This window comes from Poecilia reticulata, chromosome 9 (assembly GCF_904066995.2).
Source record: "Poecilia reticulata chromosome 9, P_reticulata-male-v2, whole genome shotgun sequence".
Classification (NCBI taxonomy): Eukaryota; Metazoa; Chordata; class Actinopteri; order Cyprinodontiformes; family Poeciliidae; genus Poecilia; species Poecilia reticulata.
The window spans coordinates 30,392,134-30,410,019 of NC_088838.1; the positions used below are offsets into that span (position 1 = coordinate 30,392,134).

Genomic DNA, 17,886 nt, shown 5'->3' on the forward strand with positions numbered 1-17,886 from the left:
TAGTGTTCAGCTCTAAGCTTTTATTTCTGACTATGAGATTATTTCCAGTCCTTGACTGCAGAGTCTGAACCTTTATTTTGTTCTCTTAGATCATTTAGCATCTAAATCCCCGCAGAATTACAAAGAAATCATTAAAGTTCAGTAACAGATTAATGAGGCAAATAGCAATAAAGTGGATAAATTGTTTTCTACTGGGGAAAACAAACATGGCTTCCCTATGATGGGTTTTAAAGAAATGGAGGCCGTGTGATGGTTCTGGTGGGAATCCCAGCTCTGTCATGTGTTTGGCAGGCGCCACGTAGCGCAGGACGGCCTACCTGAGAGAGACCATGTTGCCCAGTTCGGCGGGCAGACTGCGCAGCTTATTGGACGACAGGTTCAGGTAGACCAGGTTGGGCAGCTTGGCGATGTCCGGCGGGATACGGGTCAGGTTGTTGTCGTTGATGTGCAGCGCCGTCAGGTGCGTGAGGGTCCATAACGAGCTGCTCAGGCTCCTGACTCGTCCTGATTCCAGAAATCGCAAACAAGACGACATTAAAATCTGATTCTCAAGAACTGATGATGATGCAAGGTTATTATAGTCAACTAAAACTAACAAAACAACGATAACTAAAACTGAGAAAACAAGTTTGTTAACTAAAACAAATAAAAACGGTAATTAATGGGGGAAAAACTGGACTGTGCGTTTATAAAACAGACTGGAATTATAGGTATAACATCCTTTGTTTTTGTGTTTATCTATTTATTAGTCTTTCAAACTGATGTGAAATTGATTATTTTCCCCAGACACAAGCAATAAGCATCCATTATCCTCCAAGATAGTCCTCAAAATAGCGGGAGAAAACACCAGAGTCATTTGGTTGTTGAATACATTTTTTGAAAATGCTACACCTAAAAATCAACCAAAGCATGAAAAAAATAAAACTACTACTCTAATTAATAAAATCTAAACAATATTTAACAGATAACTAACAAAAACAAGCAAACGCACTCTAAAAACTAATTAAAAGTAACTGAATTAGACAAACAAAAAGTCACGACAAAATAAAACTAAGCTAAAATTCAAACCCCAAAACTATTATAACGCAGGTCTGATGAATTTCACAAGAGTAGAGACATAGAGCTGGATGAATTTATCATGATGTGAACATTTCATATCAGTCGATATTGATAATTATTGACTCGGGTTTTTTGCTTTAAATATCAGAAATGGTACCAAACTGGTGGCTTGACTTTTCCTGTTTTATTCAGTTTTTTTTATTTTTAAGCACGGTGGCAGAACTTTAAACTGCTGCTGCGGAAGTTACTCAGAAGGTTGTTGCTAGGTAACCAAAGAATGAGCGAGTTGCTAGGTAACCAAAGAATGAGTGAGTTGCTAGGTAACCAAATAATGAGTGAGTAAGCTGATTCCACTCAAAACAATATTATCGTTTCTCTCAATAACTTATGGGACAATTTATCGTCCAGCAAAAGTTATCGTGACATGCCTAGCGATGCAACAATCTGATATCAATATCTGTATCGGCCCCGATATTGACAAAAAAATCTAGATTGGGTATTGGTGGCAATGTATCCAATCCACTTGGGCAGATCTATTCAGTCTAAATCTATGCTTAGTGCTTTGAGCGACATCATAAATGAATAATAAATGGTTTATTATTTATTTAAGTCGTTTTAAATATTACGAAATTTGTTTGTTGCAGTTTAATTTTTACGTTTGACCAAGTGGTAGTAAACTTACTGTTTTTTCATCCGTTTCCATTTCTTTATTATTTATTTTACAGTGGCTCTTCTACTCCTGAATGCAGTGACTGAACAAATTAAAGTTGCTTTTACGTGTTTGACCAAGCTTGTGAAGTTATTGGTGCATTTAAGCGTGCTATACTGGTGGAGAGTTATCAAATAAATGTGAAATTCAGTAAATTTATGTCTGAGTATTGAAATTCTGATTTTTTTTAATCAATTCAGCACTGTGTTTCCTTATCGGATCGGTATCAACCGATACTAAACCTCAAATATCGGTATTGGAAGTGAAAAAAAGTGGATCGGTGCATCTCTGGACTTCTTCTGTGGTTCAGTCTGAATTGAAGAAGCTATTTTGTCTTTTGAAACTTCTTCAAGAAATAAAAGAGAAGACGACCAGCTGCATTTGGCTGAACCCTCTTGGATGTTTCTTTAGCTGAACATTTTGAACTCAAAGCTTTGGGATTTATTTCCCGTTAACTAGAAGCAGTCGGACTAACCGGTTATCTCGAGCTCGTTCCAGTGAGACTTCTTCCCATTGGCCGCCTCCTCAGCTGACATGATGGTGTAACATCTGCGGGGATCTGGAGGATCATATTTTTCCTTTGGCATACCTGTTAATCTGAAACAAAAACAAAGCAAACAGAAACACTGAGTCCAGCTTTTAATTCAGAGAGAAAAACTTTAAACTCAAGGAGAGAAAAAAGAAGTTTTGTAAACAGATTTCAAGAAAAGAAGAAGTTAGAAGAAAAAAAGCTGCTGGTTCTTTATTAAGACAATGTTTTTTCCGGGGTGACGCATGATACCGCTTCAAATGAATCATACATCATACGGCTGGAGATGTAATTTTAAACAGCTGCTTTCCAGGACGGCCTGAACATTTCAGGCTGTTTTCTCATCCCAACCTTTTTTTAATAGTTTTTTTTTTTTTTTTTTACAAATACCCTGTCAATAACCACCAAAGAACTGTGTGTAATAACTATAATTCATAATTTTATGAGTAAAGACACAAAACGTTAGATACGTACTTCAGAAAACTTGTCTGTTTTTCTGAGTATTGGTAAAATAGGGATGAACTATTTTGTGAAATCAATAAAATAACGATAAAAGTGAAGTTTCTTCAGGATACACCGAAATGTATTTATATTTAATGAAGCTCTTGTGGAAACAAAAGTGGGGAAAATAATAAAAGCAACAGTCCTGCAAATACTTTCAGTTATTTGGATTCTCAGAGATCATTAGCTGTAATTCAACTTTAAGTAAATAAATCATAATTTCTTATCGCAGCAAGAATTTTGTAAAGATAACAATAAATGATACGGTAAATGTTAAATTTGCATTTTGGGAAAAATTACCTCTAGGATTAGTTTTAATACAACATACTTGTCCAGAAATAAACACACCAAAGTGAGACCTCCTGTTCATACAACTGCTTTGTTTATATGATGTTATTTTCTATGCTGAACCTGTTGAGCAACTTAGAGATCAAGAAAATAAAGTAAGTGCTATTTATTGTCACTTCACCCACTACTAGCATTTATATACACACATTATCTACAGTAAGTTTGAATTTGGAAAGTTTTATATTGGAAAAAAGTAATTTGTAAAAGTGTTCCTTCTGCCTGAATTTATGATCTGTCTTACTTTTTTTTCTTTCAGTCTTTAAAATACCAGAATTTGTACATAACTTTTCTATCTATCTGGTGAAATCATTTTAAAGATATTAAATCAAGTATTCCAGTGCTTTTCATTTTTATTTGAGTAATTTGGGGGTAGGATCTAATATGTTTGTCTTCTTCCCACTCCTTTTCTAACTGGATATAAAAGTTTGGTCATGTATTTGATATATTTTTTGTTTTCTTCTTAATTATTTTATTTTCTCTCTGACCTTTACTTGTTTGAAATATATACGGATTCCATTTCAATTTCTTAGATGGCTACTGTTTACTTTCACTTGACTAAAAATATGTTGAAGTAGCTACTCTTTTTATATTCTAGATTTGCATTTTAGATTTTTTTTTCCCCCCAAAAAAATATATTTTGACTGGAGCTTTCTATATTTATAAAACAAAAAAGTTATAATTCTTGGCCTGTTTGGTTCTACAACTAATAATTACTCTTTTTCTAACATGACTTTATTCTCCTTGCTGTTAACATCACATATAACTCCAGACACCTCCCTACCCCCAGAAAATTGAGGAGGTATTAATTTAATATGCATGTCGGTGCAGAACATGTAACACACCTGTAGCATGGGAGCGTTTTGCAGCAGCATGCAGACTAACCTGAGAAGTGCTGCAGAACTTTCTGCTTGGTGTTTATGCAGCAGCAGACATGAGGTTGGCCAAGGCGAACAAGTTTGGAAAAGAATTGCATAACCTGTTTACACATTACTGGGTCACAAGCAAGGAGCAGGGTGACATATGGCCTGCTGGCATCTGTTCATATCACAGAACTACACTTCCAGAGGAAACTTTCATCACACCCATGCAGGGATTTTACATATTTAGACTCTGAACTTCAACTAATCACTAAAGTTTTTTTTTCCTGCAAACTTGGAAATGGTCGCCTCAAACTCTGAGGTTTGTAATTTTACGAGGTGGGAGAGTTTTTTCTTAAATGGGAGAAAATGTAGCAATGCCAACTGCACAGACAGCTGAAGGACGAGACTCCAAACATAGCTGTAGTGTCAAAAGTAGCCAGACGGGCCCGTTCGGGAAGAAGTTCGGCTTAGCAGCTGTCACACCTCACCCCAGAGTCAATATAAGTGTCAGATAATTGATAATATTGATAACGCTGATCATATTAACACATTAATTTAGACAGCGATAAAAACAGCACACAGCCGCGTCCACCGGGGAGCGCCTCCGAAGCAGCGGGCTGGATTAGTTCGGCTATCGGCAGCTGTGCGCTCGACACCCGGGCTCACTGCCGGGGAGCAGACCTGCCAGGAGCGGGTTTAATCTGACTCGGAACCGACCCGGGTGGATGTGTTCTGTGTGAACGCGAACCGAGGCGGGATTTTACCTTCATTCGGGGGCGGTAGAAGACGATTTATGAGGGGAATTAGCAGCGACATGCAGACGTGCCTCTGGAACCCGTGTAGACCCCTGAACGTCTCGGAAACAGAAGGAAGAACAACAAACGCGGCTTCCGCTCGTTCCCGTCTCACTCCCGGAGCGCGCGCCTACAGTTTTAAGCAATATTTCTTGTGTAACCAAATTTAATAAAACTTTTAGCGATTAGAAACAAAACATAAAATAATAATAATAATAATAATAATAATAATAATAATAATAATAATAATAATAATAATAATAATAATAATAATAATTATTATTATTATTATTATTATTATTATTATTATTATTATTATTAACATTTATTTATTTTTTTTTATTTATTCATTTATTTATTTATTTTATGAATGACTATCCTTCGGAAAAAATAGAAATATCCATCAGGACCATGCAAAGTGTGGGCTTGTAAAAGAATCCAGATGTAATGTTGAAGAACTCAACAACTAGATTTGAGCTGTTTTAGTATTTAAGATTTTAAACAAGAGTTGATCAAAGGTACTGTAGTTTATAAAATATATCCCGGTGGTTTGAAAACCTTTCATCTTCCAACCCACTAAACAACAATTGAAGAGACATGTAAACCTGACTTTCAGCAAAAGGTCAGTACTTTGTTTTTATTTTGTTAGTATTTAAATGTATTTATAACGTACAAGCCACCATCTGTATGTATTGTTGTAAAAATATACATATTGAGAACAAGCCTCTTTAAAACCAAAAATTAATACTAGAAGATAAAATAATATTTTCTTTCTATCTGTATATATTTTATTCTCCTCTATGATGCAGATGGGTATTCATTGATGATATAATAATGAAATCTTCCAAATATTTTTATATGCACTCAGTTTATTGTTGAAAATATTCTAGATTCAGTCATCTAAGCTTAACATTTAATGTCAAACTTTTAAGTGTTTTGAATAAAGATTTAATACATAATTTATACTGAATGCAAGATCTTAAACGTGTAGAGAGCATTTCTTTTAACGTGAGTGATTTACCACTGAGTGTTTGTTATAAACCACAGTAGATAAATTAAACTTCCATTGTCTGATTTTTTAAAATTTAGATTCGACCCTTTTGTCAAGCGGAACCAAAAAACTGGCTTTTGTTTTCACACGGACCGCTAACAGCAGATATGGCAAGCTGCACGCGGAATATTTGGAAAGGTCAGCTTTTGTTATGTTTTCATTTCCTGATTTATTTCGGGCATGTCTAAGGTTTATAATGTTTCATATTGTTTTTTGGGTATATTATTTGGGTCGTGGGGACGACTAGGTCTTCAAACCGTCCGGTTCTGTGTTCCGATCTAGAAATACATCCGAGATTGGACCTCTAATGCTAACAGATTGATGCCCGGAGCCTTAACTTGTTTTCCCATTCACTTTTCTATGTAACCACGTCTTGTATGAGCTGCTAAATAATTGAACATTGACGTAATTAAAAATGTATCTGACGTCACAGTGCATAAATACAGTTCCTGTCATATTCACTCCTCATTGTCATCAGAGGCGATCCTAGCCTGTTCGGTGCCCTGGGCGAAAAACATTCAGAGCCCCCTGTTGCTGCTATTTCAACCAAATTTCCAAATGCCACTCAGACACAATGAAAATGTATTTTCTATCCAATTAATCTAATTCTCTATTTAAAATGCTATAAGATTGTTGCTAAGTAAAAACAGAGTGTTTACAGAAGGCTAGCATAACTTTTCAAACTCATGTGAAGTTATACTGACATAGCAAACAGCTATAAACTAACACATAAACAAACAGGCCTACATTTATTTCCAATTTGTGAAATACTAAGATTAGGGGACGAAGCAACACCCCTTCCAATTAATCCTATTTAACACAAACCACATCACAACATCATTGCCATTAGTAACTATAGTTCTACTTTCCCTTGTTGAAGTTTAGTTTTATAAGAATTACTTTCTTAAAAATGGTAATATTTTGTGTTGAAAACTAAATATGACATCCCAAGCAGCTAAACGAAAACAACAAAGCTCATGTAGCCTGTATCAGAAACTCCTACTGATTGTTATGATGATTTTATTTTGGGGCATTCATTAATTTGTTTGAGCTGTTCTTTTTTCCAAGGGGAAGATATTACAGCTTGGAAACAGTTTAAAAGCCAACATTTGCTTGACTACTTTTCATTTTATTGCTAATTTTCTACCACTCATAGGGTTTTAATTGTTTACACTACATATTTAAGGTGCACTGCCTTAAATTACGCTCTAATGTTTTGTTTAACCATCTTTAGGTTTGAAAACAGCACCCATTTGCTGCGGCATTGTTTTGATGAGCTTCTTCAATGTCAAAAAAATTGTTGCATTAATTTTTCACCAATATCTTGTATTAATGATGATGGAGAGTTCGATCACTGCTCATAGGAATTTAGTCCATAGATTTGCTGTTGTTTGTTTTCACAAAATGTTTATGTGACTAGCAATCTTTCAGGTTCATTCCTTCCTTGAAAACGATGTTTCTCCATTTTCCTTCCAGTTTTTAATAAAGCTTTGGACCGTTATTAACCCAATTTTCTCTGTTTGATTTCACTGAGTGGACTACTCTTAAACAGGCTAACATCTTTTCCACAACCATCTGGGCCCCTTTTCAGAAAGCAGGATTTACAAAGTCTGAGTAGAAAGTAGATACTCTGAATAAACCTTCCTTGCTCTGTGATACTCGAAGTTTTCGGTTTCAGATCAGGAGAAATCAGCTGGGTATCTCAAGATAGCTCTGAGTTAAGCATGAACTCGATTATAGAAAAGCTCTCATCAGTGGACCGCAGATAACGAGATTCACCATGGCAATGGGAGGAAAAATCAAAGCCTGAAAGTCTGCATTATTGGAATTAGACATTTTAATGTCGGCATAGGAGAATATCAAAACATATTTGCCAAAAAATACAATAAAAAAGTAGCAATACTGTTGCTGATGCAAACTAGTGAGAGTTAGTGTGGCACAGACCAAATAAGTGTCATACGGTAATATTCTTGACGCGACTCAACCTTAGCAAGGAATTGAATTGGATGAAATCAGGATGAAACACGTTCTGCTTCACTTGTTTTATGTTTTCATCTGTTGCTCAGTTTTGTCAGGATGTCAGAAGCAGCTGCTGAGCGCCGGCGGTCCCTCGTACTCAGCCGTATCTCAGGCGGCACCGAGGACTCTACCCATCCGGACCTACGCAGCTGTCAGGTGAGTTAGCATCTCTGCTGTGAAACTTCAGCTTCGTCCTGCCATGTTTCAAATCCCTCCTGCCTATGACGACCTATCAGGGGAGATTTAGAATAAGAAAATGTGAAAAAGCAGTAAATTTCCACCAAACAACTCAGATGTTTTGAGAAAATGTAATAGAAAAACGTGGGAATTTCTAAGTAGGAAAAGTAAAACATTTTCAAGAAAAAAAGTTTGAAATTTTGGGATTAATCTAAGAAATTGAAAAAGATTTAAAATTTGTAGAGAAATAATTAGAAGTGTCTCGATTAATCTCAGAATTCTTCTAGAGAAAAAGTGGAAATTTCTGATTTCGAAAATTGAAAAAAATGACATTTGAAACTCAAAAATCTTAGTTTATTTCCAGAATTTGCATGAGATTAATATCAAAATTTCCAATTTTTTTCTCAAAATGTCAGAAATTTTTTTATTTAGAAAATTTCTGCAATTAATCTCAGAATTTAGATTTTTTATTCTTTGCAAATTTTTAGCTTTTCAAATTAGTTTTTTAGATAAAAACGTGGACATTTTTGAGGTTGAAAAGTCCAAAATTTCTGAGTTTTTGTTGACAGAAATTTACTCTTTTTTTGTTGTTGTTGTTGTGTACAATCGTCCTAACCCTTCGTCGTACTTGTCGACCGGCAGGGCCCTGAAGAAGGACAAAAAGGAGGAGGCAAAGAAGGAAGAGAAGAAAGAGAGGCGAGTCATCGATGACAAAGACAGGCCCAAGCCTTTTGGGAAGACCGCCTGGGTCCCTGTGGATGACGTCTACGTTAAGCGGTTCTATGCCAGAGTCATCCACAGCGCCACAGACAGCATCGACATGCTGAAGAGGTTCCAGAAGCTGGACTTCACGCCCGCCGACCAGCCCGTCTACATCGACCTGAAGCTGGACATGAAGCTGGAGAAAAAAGTAACGCTCTCTCTAATCAGCGAGTGAATCTGGCACCAACAGCTCAACAAGATTCATTAAAAAAGGAAAAATCTTTTTTTTAATCATGAGAGTAAATTTATGATATTACAAGAACACAGTGGTACAAATAAAGTTTAAATATTACCAGAATAAAATCATAATATTATTAGAATAAACAATAAAAAATGTTGCTGGATGATAAAATGTCCCAGAAATCATTGCGATAAACGATAATATTGTCATTTTAAGACCATTTTCAAATAAATTATTGATCATGTTAGAATAATGAAAGTTTGCTTTCTCAGACACTAACAAACTTACATTTTGAGAAGAACCTTTAACATTGAAACTAGGAAATATGGCTGAAGAACGCATCGCGATATAAACGTTTCATATCAGTTGATATTGATAATTATTGATATTTTTTTTGGTTTTAAATATTTGAAATACCGCTAAACTGGTGTGGTAACCTTTCCTGTTTGATCCACTCAACGCTGTTTTTTATTTTTAAGCAGTTATGAGATAAGGAGGGGGAACTAGAAACTGCTGCTGCGCCAGTTACTCAACAGGTTGTTGCTAGGCAACCAAAGAGCGAGAGAGTTAGCTGATTCCAGTAGAGGTTGAGCAGCTAAAGCCTTTCCTCTGTCCACATCCCCCAGAATGCTGTGCGGTTCTTATATATTGAATATTGAATGTTGCATCAGACGTATTATCTATTAATATTGATCACAGTAAAACACAACCCCCAAAAACAATAAATTAAACAGGAATAAAAACTAAACACAACCAAAACCGTACTTAAAATAGAGTACACCGATACTCTTCACTGCTGCTTTGGACATTTTGGGTTTTCAAGCTTCAGATGCAGGAATCGGTTCTGTGGAAATCCCTTCTCCCTGTTTACCGAACACAGTCCTGTTGGACCTTCTGGTTCTGATGGAGAACCCTGACCCGTTCTGATCAGTTAAATCCAAATTTAACCAGTCACTCTTGGCAGGTTTGTTAGGATTCATTTCCTCCTTTTGCACTTGACTGGCGCTGATCTGAGTCATGCAGATGATGCATCAATCACTGCGGAGCGGTGCGGTGGCTGGAAACGCTCAGAAGTTTGTTTCCTCCGGTCCGCGGAGACCGGCTTCCTCTCATCCGTTTCCACGGATCTAATGTTCCCATACATAATGAATCACTCTGGAGACCTGAAGGTTTAATTTCTGCCACTTTCCCTCCATTTATCCTTTATCTTTTATCTTCCTGCTGCGTGCTGACTGCTCCGAACAACTGAACAATGTTTTCTTCTTTTGTCTCTCCTCACAGAAAAAAGTCGACCCCTTCGTCAGCACCGTGCATCTGCCGCATCCCTTCAGGACAGAGATGAACAAAGTTTTGGTTTTCACTGAGGTAAAAGCTTTAATACTTGTTCTTACAGAGGAAGATTAGGGACGCTGAAAAAAACTTTTTTTCCTCAGAATGCTGACTTTAATCGCAAAATTGTGCTTTTAAAATCAAAATTTAATCTCAGAATTCTGACTTTTTTCCTACAAATTCTGACATTTTTTCCTCCAAATTGTAATTTTTTTTCTCTGTTTATGATTTTAATCTCAGAATTTTTACTTTTTTTCTCTAAATTTTTTTTCCTAAATTTTCTATGAATTGTGATTCGTTTGTCAGAATTGACTGAATTATGACTTTTTCAGAAATAGGATTTTTTTTCTCAGAATGTTTACATTAATTTCAGAATTCAGATTTTTTTTTTATTTCTATTTCTATCTTTTTTCCTCATAATTATTACTTTTTTCCAGAGAATTCAGATTTTCATCTCAGAATCATCTCTTTTTCAGAATTATGATTTTTCAGAATTTTGAAGTCTGAATTCTGAGAAAAAAAAGTCTGGATAAATTTTTTTTTCAGCTGCCCTAATTGTCTTCAGTGTAATCGAGAGCCTTGCTTAATCTTTTATTTATTTGTTTTTTTTAACAGGCGTTCATATCTGGTAGTGATTAATAGTTTTAATTTTCTGTGAGCATGAGCCAGATGTGCACAAACAGCACAACTGAATTGTCTGATTTGACTTGTGGCTGATATTTTATATTACGGGTTACACATTGCATGAACATGTTTACCACCTAAATAAATGAGCTCTGACTGATTTCCTAAAGTGCCTCTCCTGTCTGTTTCTGCAGGATTCTGGTCAGGCTGCATTCGCTAAGGAGAACGGAGCAGCTTTTGTTGGAGGAGCAGAGCTCATTCAGCCGGTGGGTTGATTGGTTTTCTCTGCACAAATATGAGAAAACTCAGATTTTCTCAGTTTGTAAAACGTAACGGGATCCGATAAAAATCTCGTTTTCAGATTCTGGACGATGAGATTTCAGCCGACTTCTACGTTGCAGTTCCTGACATGCTGACGAAGATTGTACCTCTGAAAAACAAACTGAGGAAGAAGTTTCCAAAGAGCAAACGAGGTAAAATGAGGGTTCAGCTCCTTCGTTTGATGGTCTGTTGCATCAGAGCAATGCAACAAACGCAATCGTCTTTCAAAGGCTCCTCAAAATGCACTCGCAGTTGTTTTGTTTTTTCAGCTTTGAAAGCTTAGAAAGTGTTTCATTTTCCAAAATGAACTGATTTTTATTCACTTTGGAGAAAACTCTTAGGCTTTAAACTTGATCGAAAAAAATCTAATACTTCAAATGTTTAAAGATAAACAATTTATTCTTCTCAGCGTTAATCTAAGCTGATCTTTTTATCAATTTGTTCTGTATTTATTGTATAGGGTTAATGTATTTATTGTGTCAATTTCTACTGTCATTAAAGATGAATGGAAACTCCAGAAAATAGATTTTTATATATATAGTTGCGAAATTATTGTATCGTTTATCATTTATTGTGATAAATTTCTTATCGTAATAAGAATTTTTATTTATCATTCTTATGATAAATTCCAGTTACTGACGTTTAAAACTCTCAAAACTTTTTGTTGGGTTTGTTAATTTTATTAATATCCTCACTGTTTGTTCAATTAAAGTATCAATAAATATCGCTAAATTTACTAAATTAATCCTTTTCAACTGAGGCCTTAATAATAGAAGAGATTTTCTCCTCTTTCCTTTATTTGTTGACATAATTTGTGGTGAAAATTAAATTTGTTGCTCTGTCACCAGCAGACAATCAAAAACCAGATATTTACTTACACTGTAAAAAAATCAGGCTAAACTTGTCCTGTTAAATCTGTTGGAAACGACCAAATCTTTTTCCTAAATGTTCAGGACGATGACGGACATTTATTCAGAAAAACCAAAACAATGATTCAATTGCTTTGTAAGGGTCTGATTGGTTAATTTGCAACATTTCAGTTAAAATTAGCCACATCTGGGGGTGTATTTAAAAAAAACAACCTCAAACAAAACGCTTTATACTGGTAAATTATGGGAGAAATGAAAATAAATCAGCCAAGACACCAGAAGGAGAATTAATTATTGAAACAAAATCTCAAAACAACAGCCAAGAAGTTGAACTCCATTGTGAGATATTTTGGAAGAAAACTCAAAACATTTGCCCAAAGTCTTACACTATAAAAGGTAATTTTCATAAATCCTTACAAATTACTATTCTAAACATTTAGCAAATAGAAAACAGGAAAAGTTTAGTCTGATTTAATGTCTTAGAGAAAAAAAAAGTTGTCGTTTTATAAATAAAAATGATAAATATCTGCTTCCAACTTCAGATCCAGATGCTTGAATTATGATATTTTTTTGTATTTTTCATGTCTACAGAAATGTTTCTGTTTAACTGCAGGTACCGTCACCAACAATATTTCCCAGGCGTTGCAGTTGTTTAAAACGGGTCATGAGTACCAGGTGGAGAGCGAATGCTTCGTTAGGACCCAGATAGCCACGGTACGTCCAACATGGCTGCCACAGAACGTGTTGCTATGGTAACTGACAACAAACTGCATCCTAGCTGAACAAAACCAAGCAAACACCAGAAATCAAGATTTTTGTCATTTTCTGTGCCTACATAAGTATGGCACTTCCTAAAAAAAAAAAAAAAAAGGTTTGTTTGAATCCTAGAAGATGAAGGCAGAACTTTAGGACCGAAAGTTAAAAATTAAACTGAATTTTTTTCTTGTTTTTACCTTTGTGTAGCTTGACATGCCCAGTGAGCAAATCTTCGCCAACCTGCAGGCGATCCTGACCGACGTCTGTTCGCGCCGACCGGCCAGCCTCGGTATGTTCTCCAAAACCAACAAATGAATCACACACTTCCTGTTTAGAAGAAGGTTTGTAAAGGGAAGCATGTTGAATTTCAGCAGCTTTAACCTTCAGGTGGGCTTCAGATTTCAGATTTACAGACAGGAACGTGACATTTAACAGCCAGCAACACTTTGTATTTTTCTGCAAATAATTTCAGTTAGGTGTAGGGCTTTCATAAAAAAAATAAATTAATCACATAATAAATTAAAACCAGCTTAATAATTTCCATTTGTATTGTTTATCATTTTTCTCTTCTCTCTCTTTCTACCAAAAACTGGATGATAAATATCTTCAGTCTGATGCTTTGGTCACAACTAATCATTTTTTAAAGAAAAAGTTTGTTTACAGCGACTTCACATTTCATTTTATTTGTTTTGGAGATTTAAAACGTCTTCCAGGTCCAGTTTTAAATGTTAATTAGAATGTAATGTTTATTGATCTTTGGGAATGTGTTCTTGCGTTACATGCCATTATCATTGTATTTCTTGAAAAATGATCTCAAAACAACAATATTATCGTTTATCACAATAACGTCTGGGACAATTGATCGTCCAGCAATTTGTTATCATAACAGGGCTGGTGGATATGTGGGAGTTTTTAGAGAGAGAATGAAATCTGCTCAAATTTAATATGCATGCATTCTTATTTATAATTTATGGTAAGAATGCAGTTTAAAGTCAATCAATCAATCAATCAAATTTTATTTGTATAGCACATTTCAGCAGCAAGGCATTTCAAAGTGCTTTACATAATTAAAATAAAAACAGAAATAATCAGTGAGAAAGAGAGAGATTTAAAAAAAAAAAATAAATAAACAAAATAAAAATAAAAACAAAAAAACAAAAAACATTACATCATTAAAACGTCGAAAAGAAAGAAGAAAAAATTAAAGACATAAAAACATGGAAGACATCAAAACCGGCACTCTAACCCTAATTTAGCCATAAGCAACTCTAAACAGGTGGGTTTTAAGTTGAGATTTAAAGGCACCCAGTGTTTCAGCTGTTTTACAGTTTTCTGGAAGTTTGTTCCAAATCTGTGGTGCATATAAACTGAATGCTGCTTCTCCTCGTCTGGTTCTGGGGATGCAGAGCAGACCAGAACCAGAAGATCTGAGGGGTCTAGACGGTTGGTAGAGTAATAACAGATCTTTAAGGTATTGTGGTGCTAAACCGTTCAGTGATTTATAAACTAACATCAGTATTTTAAAGTCTATTCTCTGAGCTACAGGGAGCCAGTGTAGGGACTTTAAAACTGGTGTTATGTGCTCTATCTTCCTGGTTTTAGTGAGAACCCGAGCAGCAGCAGCATCTGGATCAGCTGCAGCTGTTTGATTGATTTATTAGTCAGACCTGTGAAGACGCTGTTGCAGTAATCAATGCGGCTAAAGATAAACGCATGGATGAGCTTCTCTAGATCGTGCTGAGACATCAGTCCTCTAACCATGGAGATGTTCTTCAGGTGATAGAAGGCCGACTTTGTGACTGTCTTAATGTGGCTGGCGTAAAGAGAAAACCTTAAATGGTGTTGAAATTAAAAGTTAAAGTCTAAATATTTGTCATGTTTACTTCAAATAGTTTCCTTAAATTCAGTCATATTCTTGTTTCCTGGGGTTTTTCTGATGTCTCCATTTACCCTCATTATTAAGGTTTGGAGTATAATCTCCAGTTGATGGCTCCTCATTACAGCGAGAGGCTGAAATGGTGTAAAAACTAATTTAATTAAAGATTATCTGTACAAATTGTCACCGACATTTGTGCCTCTGCTGAGCTTTCAGAAACGCAGAGGAGGTTTTAATGTCATTAAACCCTCAAGTCTGCACATAAAAACCATCGAATGTTCAGGAGTTTTACTTTTTAGTAAATCAAGATATTTTCATATTTACTCGCGCATCAAACCTGCTGTGTTAAGAAACATTAAGAAAATAATTTTTTTTTACATTTATAAGATGTTACATCTTAAGCATTTATTCAACATTGGGAGACTTTATTTCACACAACTTTCTTTGAAGCGACAGAATCTGTTTTACCCATTAAAGCTGAAATTACATTTTTTGGAAGGATAATCTCCTGCAATGGGTCATCTGCTTTTCAAAATGATCATTTAAAACACAAAATATCAACAAGAACAAAGATGTTATACAGCATTAAACAGTTTAAAAACAAGTTTCCAACCTCACTTCATTACCTCAACAACACAATAATCAATGAAGCCCAAATTAACAAGATAATGTTGAATCTGTAGGCGATTTAATCAATCAAAAACATTAAGATTGTTTTAATATATCCAGTTCAATTGAAAAATACTTTATTTATCCCAAAGGGGAATTAAATCTTTTCATATTTTATCATCCAATTATCTTCAGAATCAAGTTATTTTCCTAAACATGAGTTTTTTCTTCTATCAACTGGATCAAACGTCTTGATTGACTGATTGATTGATTATGATTTAGAGACGCTCTAATGTTCTGGATAACTTTCCCCAGATTATTTTATACATTAATGTCACATTAGAGTCCAGACATGAAGGGCTACATTTTTATGATGAAAAATAATTTAAAAAACACACAATTTTATTATTTTGTAGACAGATATTAATGAAATATAACTAACAGGAACCTTTTAGGTTGCTGAATAGAAAAATAGAAGATGGAAGTGAAACAGCAGAAGCACCATCTGTAGTTGCTTTGGAAGGAAAGTTAAAACTTCGCTCCATGAAGTTTATTAACCCTCAAAATCATACATTTGTCCCCCACGTTGTTGCACTTTTTCTCTGTCATGGCTCCGATTTTCTGTCATTACGTTCTTCGTAGCATTTCAGTATTTTTTATTTATTTTTTTATAAGAAACTGACACTGTTCCGGCTAGGATGAAGCGCTATTACGGTGAAACTTAAGGAACTTGCCGAGATTTTATGTTAATTGAACAGCTTAAAGAGCTTGTTGAGTGTTTATATTTCAAAACAGAACCGCATAAGGTGCATTTTCCGTCCCACATCGGACTCTGTTTGGACCGTTACTCTTTGCTATTATGCTACGACTCCACCATCTTGTATTTATGGCTATGCTTAAAATGACCTGCGGCGCCCTCTGCTGGATGGTGACCAAACTGCAACACTAACAGGCGGATATTAGCTAATTAAATTAAATCGATTGGAACTAATTTTAATTTTAATCTTATTTATAGACAATTAATTGTAATTAATCGAGAGCATATTCGCCGATATTTGAGTTTGTGCCAGAGACGGGGGGTCGAGAGGACTCTTTCGGTTTAATTACCATTTCTTTCTTCTTCTGTATTTACTTTAATGTGTTTCAAGAGTCGTTTGGAGCCGAGCTAATGGCCTCTGAGTGGGCGGAAACAAGAGGGAGCTTCACGGATGAACACTTAAAACAAAGAAAACAAGTGTGGAAATGTAGAGTGTGGGTGATTGGAAGTAAAATAAAACCCAGGGGATTATGGGAATTATTTTAAAAAAGCACAGCACTGAAAATGCTGATGATTAGACAACAGGAAACACGATGCTGAGAGGACTGTTTGTCCGGAAGATGAAAGTAAAATCAAAGCAGGAGGGAGATGGAAAAACTCAGTCAGATTCTTTGTATTGTGTTAATGATTTTTTATGATTTAGAGACGCTCTAATGTTCTGAATAACTTCCCACAGATTATTTTATACATTAATGTCTCATTAGAGTCCAGACCTGAAGTTTAATTTCATTCGGCTGTGATTGGGCGCTGAGAGTTTTATTTTTACTTTATAATTTTTACATTTCAGGTAGGAGTTTTCAAGATTTCAAGCTGCACAGCTTTGTAATAAAATTTAACCTAACATTTGATTAAAAGTCTAAATCAGAAAAACTTTATTTACATTTGAAACCTAATATTTTCATACACCAAATTTTTTTTATCACTATCCAAAGATAAATCAGAATAAACTCTTCTTGTTTTGGTTAGTTAGACTTCCCAAAATTATTTCTGTTTGTTAAATGATGAACATTTTCTTTTTCAGATGTAAATTTTTGTTTTTCTTTCTTTATATATTGAATTTAAGCATTTAATTTTGAGGAGGAAAATCATTTAACATGATTTTTTTTATTGTTACAGTGAAATTAATATTTGTTATTCCTAATTTCTCAATGAGTTATTGATCTGTGTAATGGAAATAAAAGTTACCTTACACTTGAAATGAGGCAAAACTAACTTACAAGTAACTTTTCTGGAAGAATTGTGAACTTGTTTTGTTAATATTTCCTTAATATTGATGAAAAAAATACTCGCCTTGTTATTAGTGAAATAATCTAGTAATTTCCCCCCAATATTAAGGAATTATTTACGTAAAACAAGCTTCTAATTCTTGCAAAAAAAGTTCCTTATAAGTTAGTTTTGTCTTATTTAAAGTTATTTGCACAAGAACCAAAAGTACTTGGTAAGATTTTGTGTTTTTGCAGTGTAGCAGCTACACCTTGCTAGTGTCAAAGTTTAGACTGATGTATTTTTCTTTTCTCTGGTCAGGACCGTTTGTGGAGCGGGCCATCATGTCCAGTCAGACCAGCGAAGCCATCTGGTTCCGGACCGAAAGTGTTTTACCTGAAGTAGCTCAGACGGACCAGAAATGATTTCCCTATCAGATTATAAATAATGACCGTACTGAATAAAGATTTTATTTTCCTGGTTTTCCTCAGA

At 35.0% G+C, this 17,886-nt stretch overlaps 2 protein-coding genes across 3 annotated transcripts in view; one reads left to right on the forward strand and one right to left on the reverse strand.

The window, feature by feature from the left end:
• The window catches only part of cnot6l (CCR4-NOT transcription complex, subunit 6-like), a 19,604-nt gene extending 14,685 nt beyond the window's left edge, over nt 1-4,919 (reverse strand). For both annotated transcript variants that reach the window (XM_081610904.1, XM_008417774.3), the window contains exons 1-3: nt 4,771-4,919; nt 2,244-2,365; nt 318-504 (exon numbers count right to left, since the gene is read on the reverse strand). In XM_081610904.1, the coding sequence (XP_081467030.1) occupies nt 318-504; nt 2,244-2,355 (299 nt within the window). In that variant the 5' untranslated portion in view covers nt 2,356-2,365; nt 4,771-4,919. The remainder of the gene's footprint in view (nt 1-317; nt 505-2,243; nt 2,366-4,770) is intronic.
• Nucleotides 4,290-17,886, forward strand: mrpl1 (mitochondrial ribosomal protein L1). The gene is made up of 10 exons (XM_017306480.2): nt 4,290-4,325; nt 5,890-5,989; nt 7,918-8,026; nt 8,690-8,957; nt 10,272-10,355; nt 11,138-11,209; nt 11,305-11,416; nt 12,747-12,847; nt 13,097-13,178; nt 17,716-17,886. The coding sequence occupies exons 1-10, from the start codon at nt 4,305-4,307 to the stop codon at nt 17,817-17,819; spliced, it is 1,053 nt and encodes a 350-aa protein (XP_017161969.2). The 5' UTR covers nt 4,290-4,304; the 3' UTR covers nt 17,820-17,886.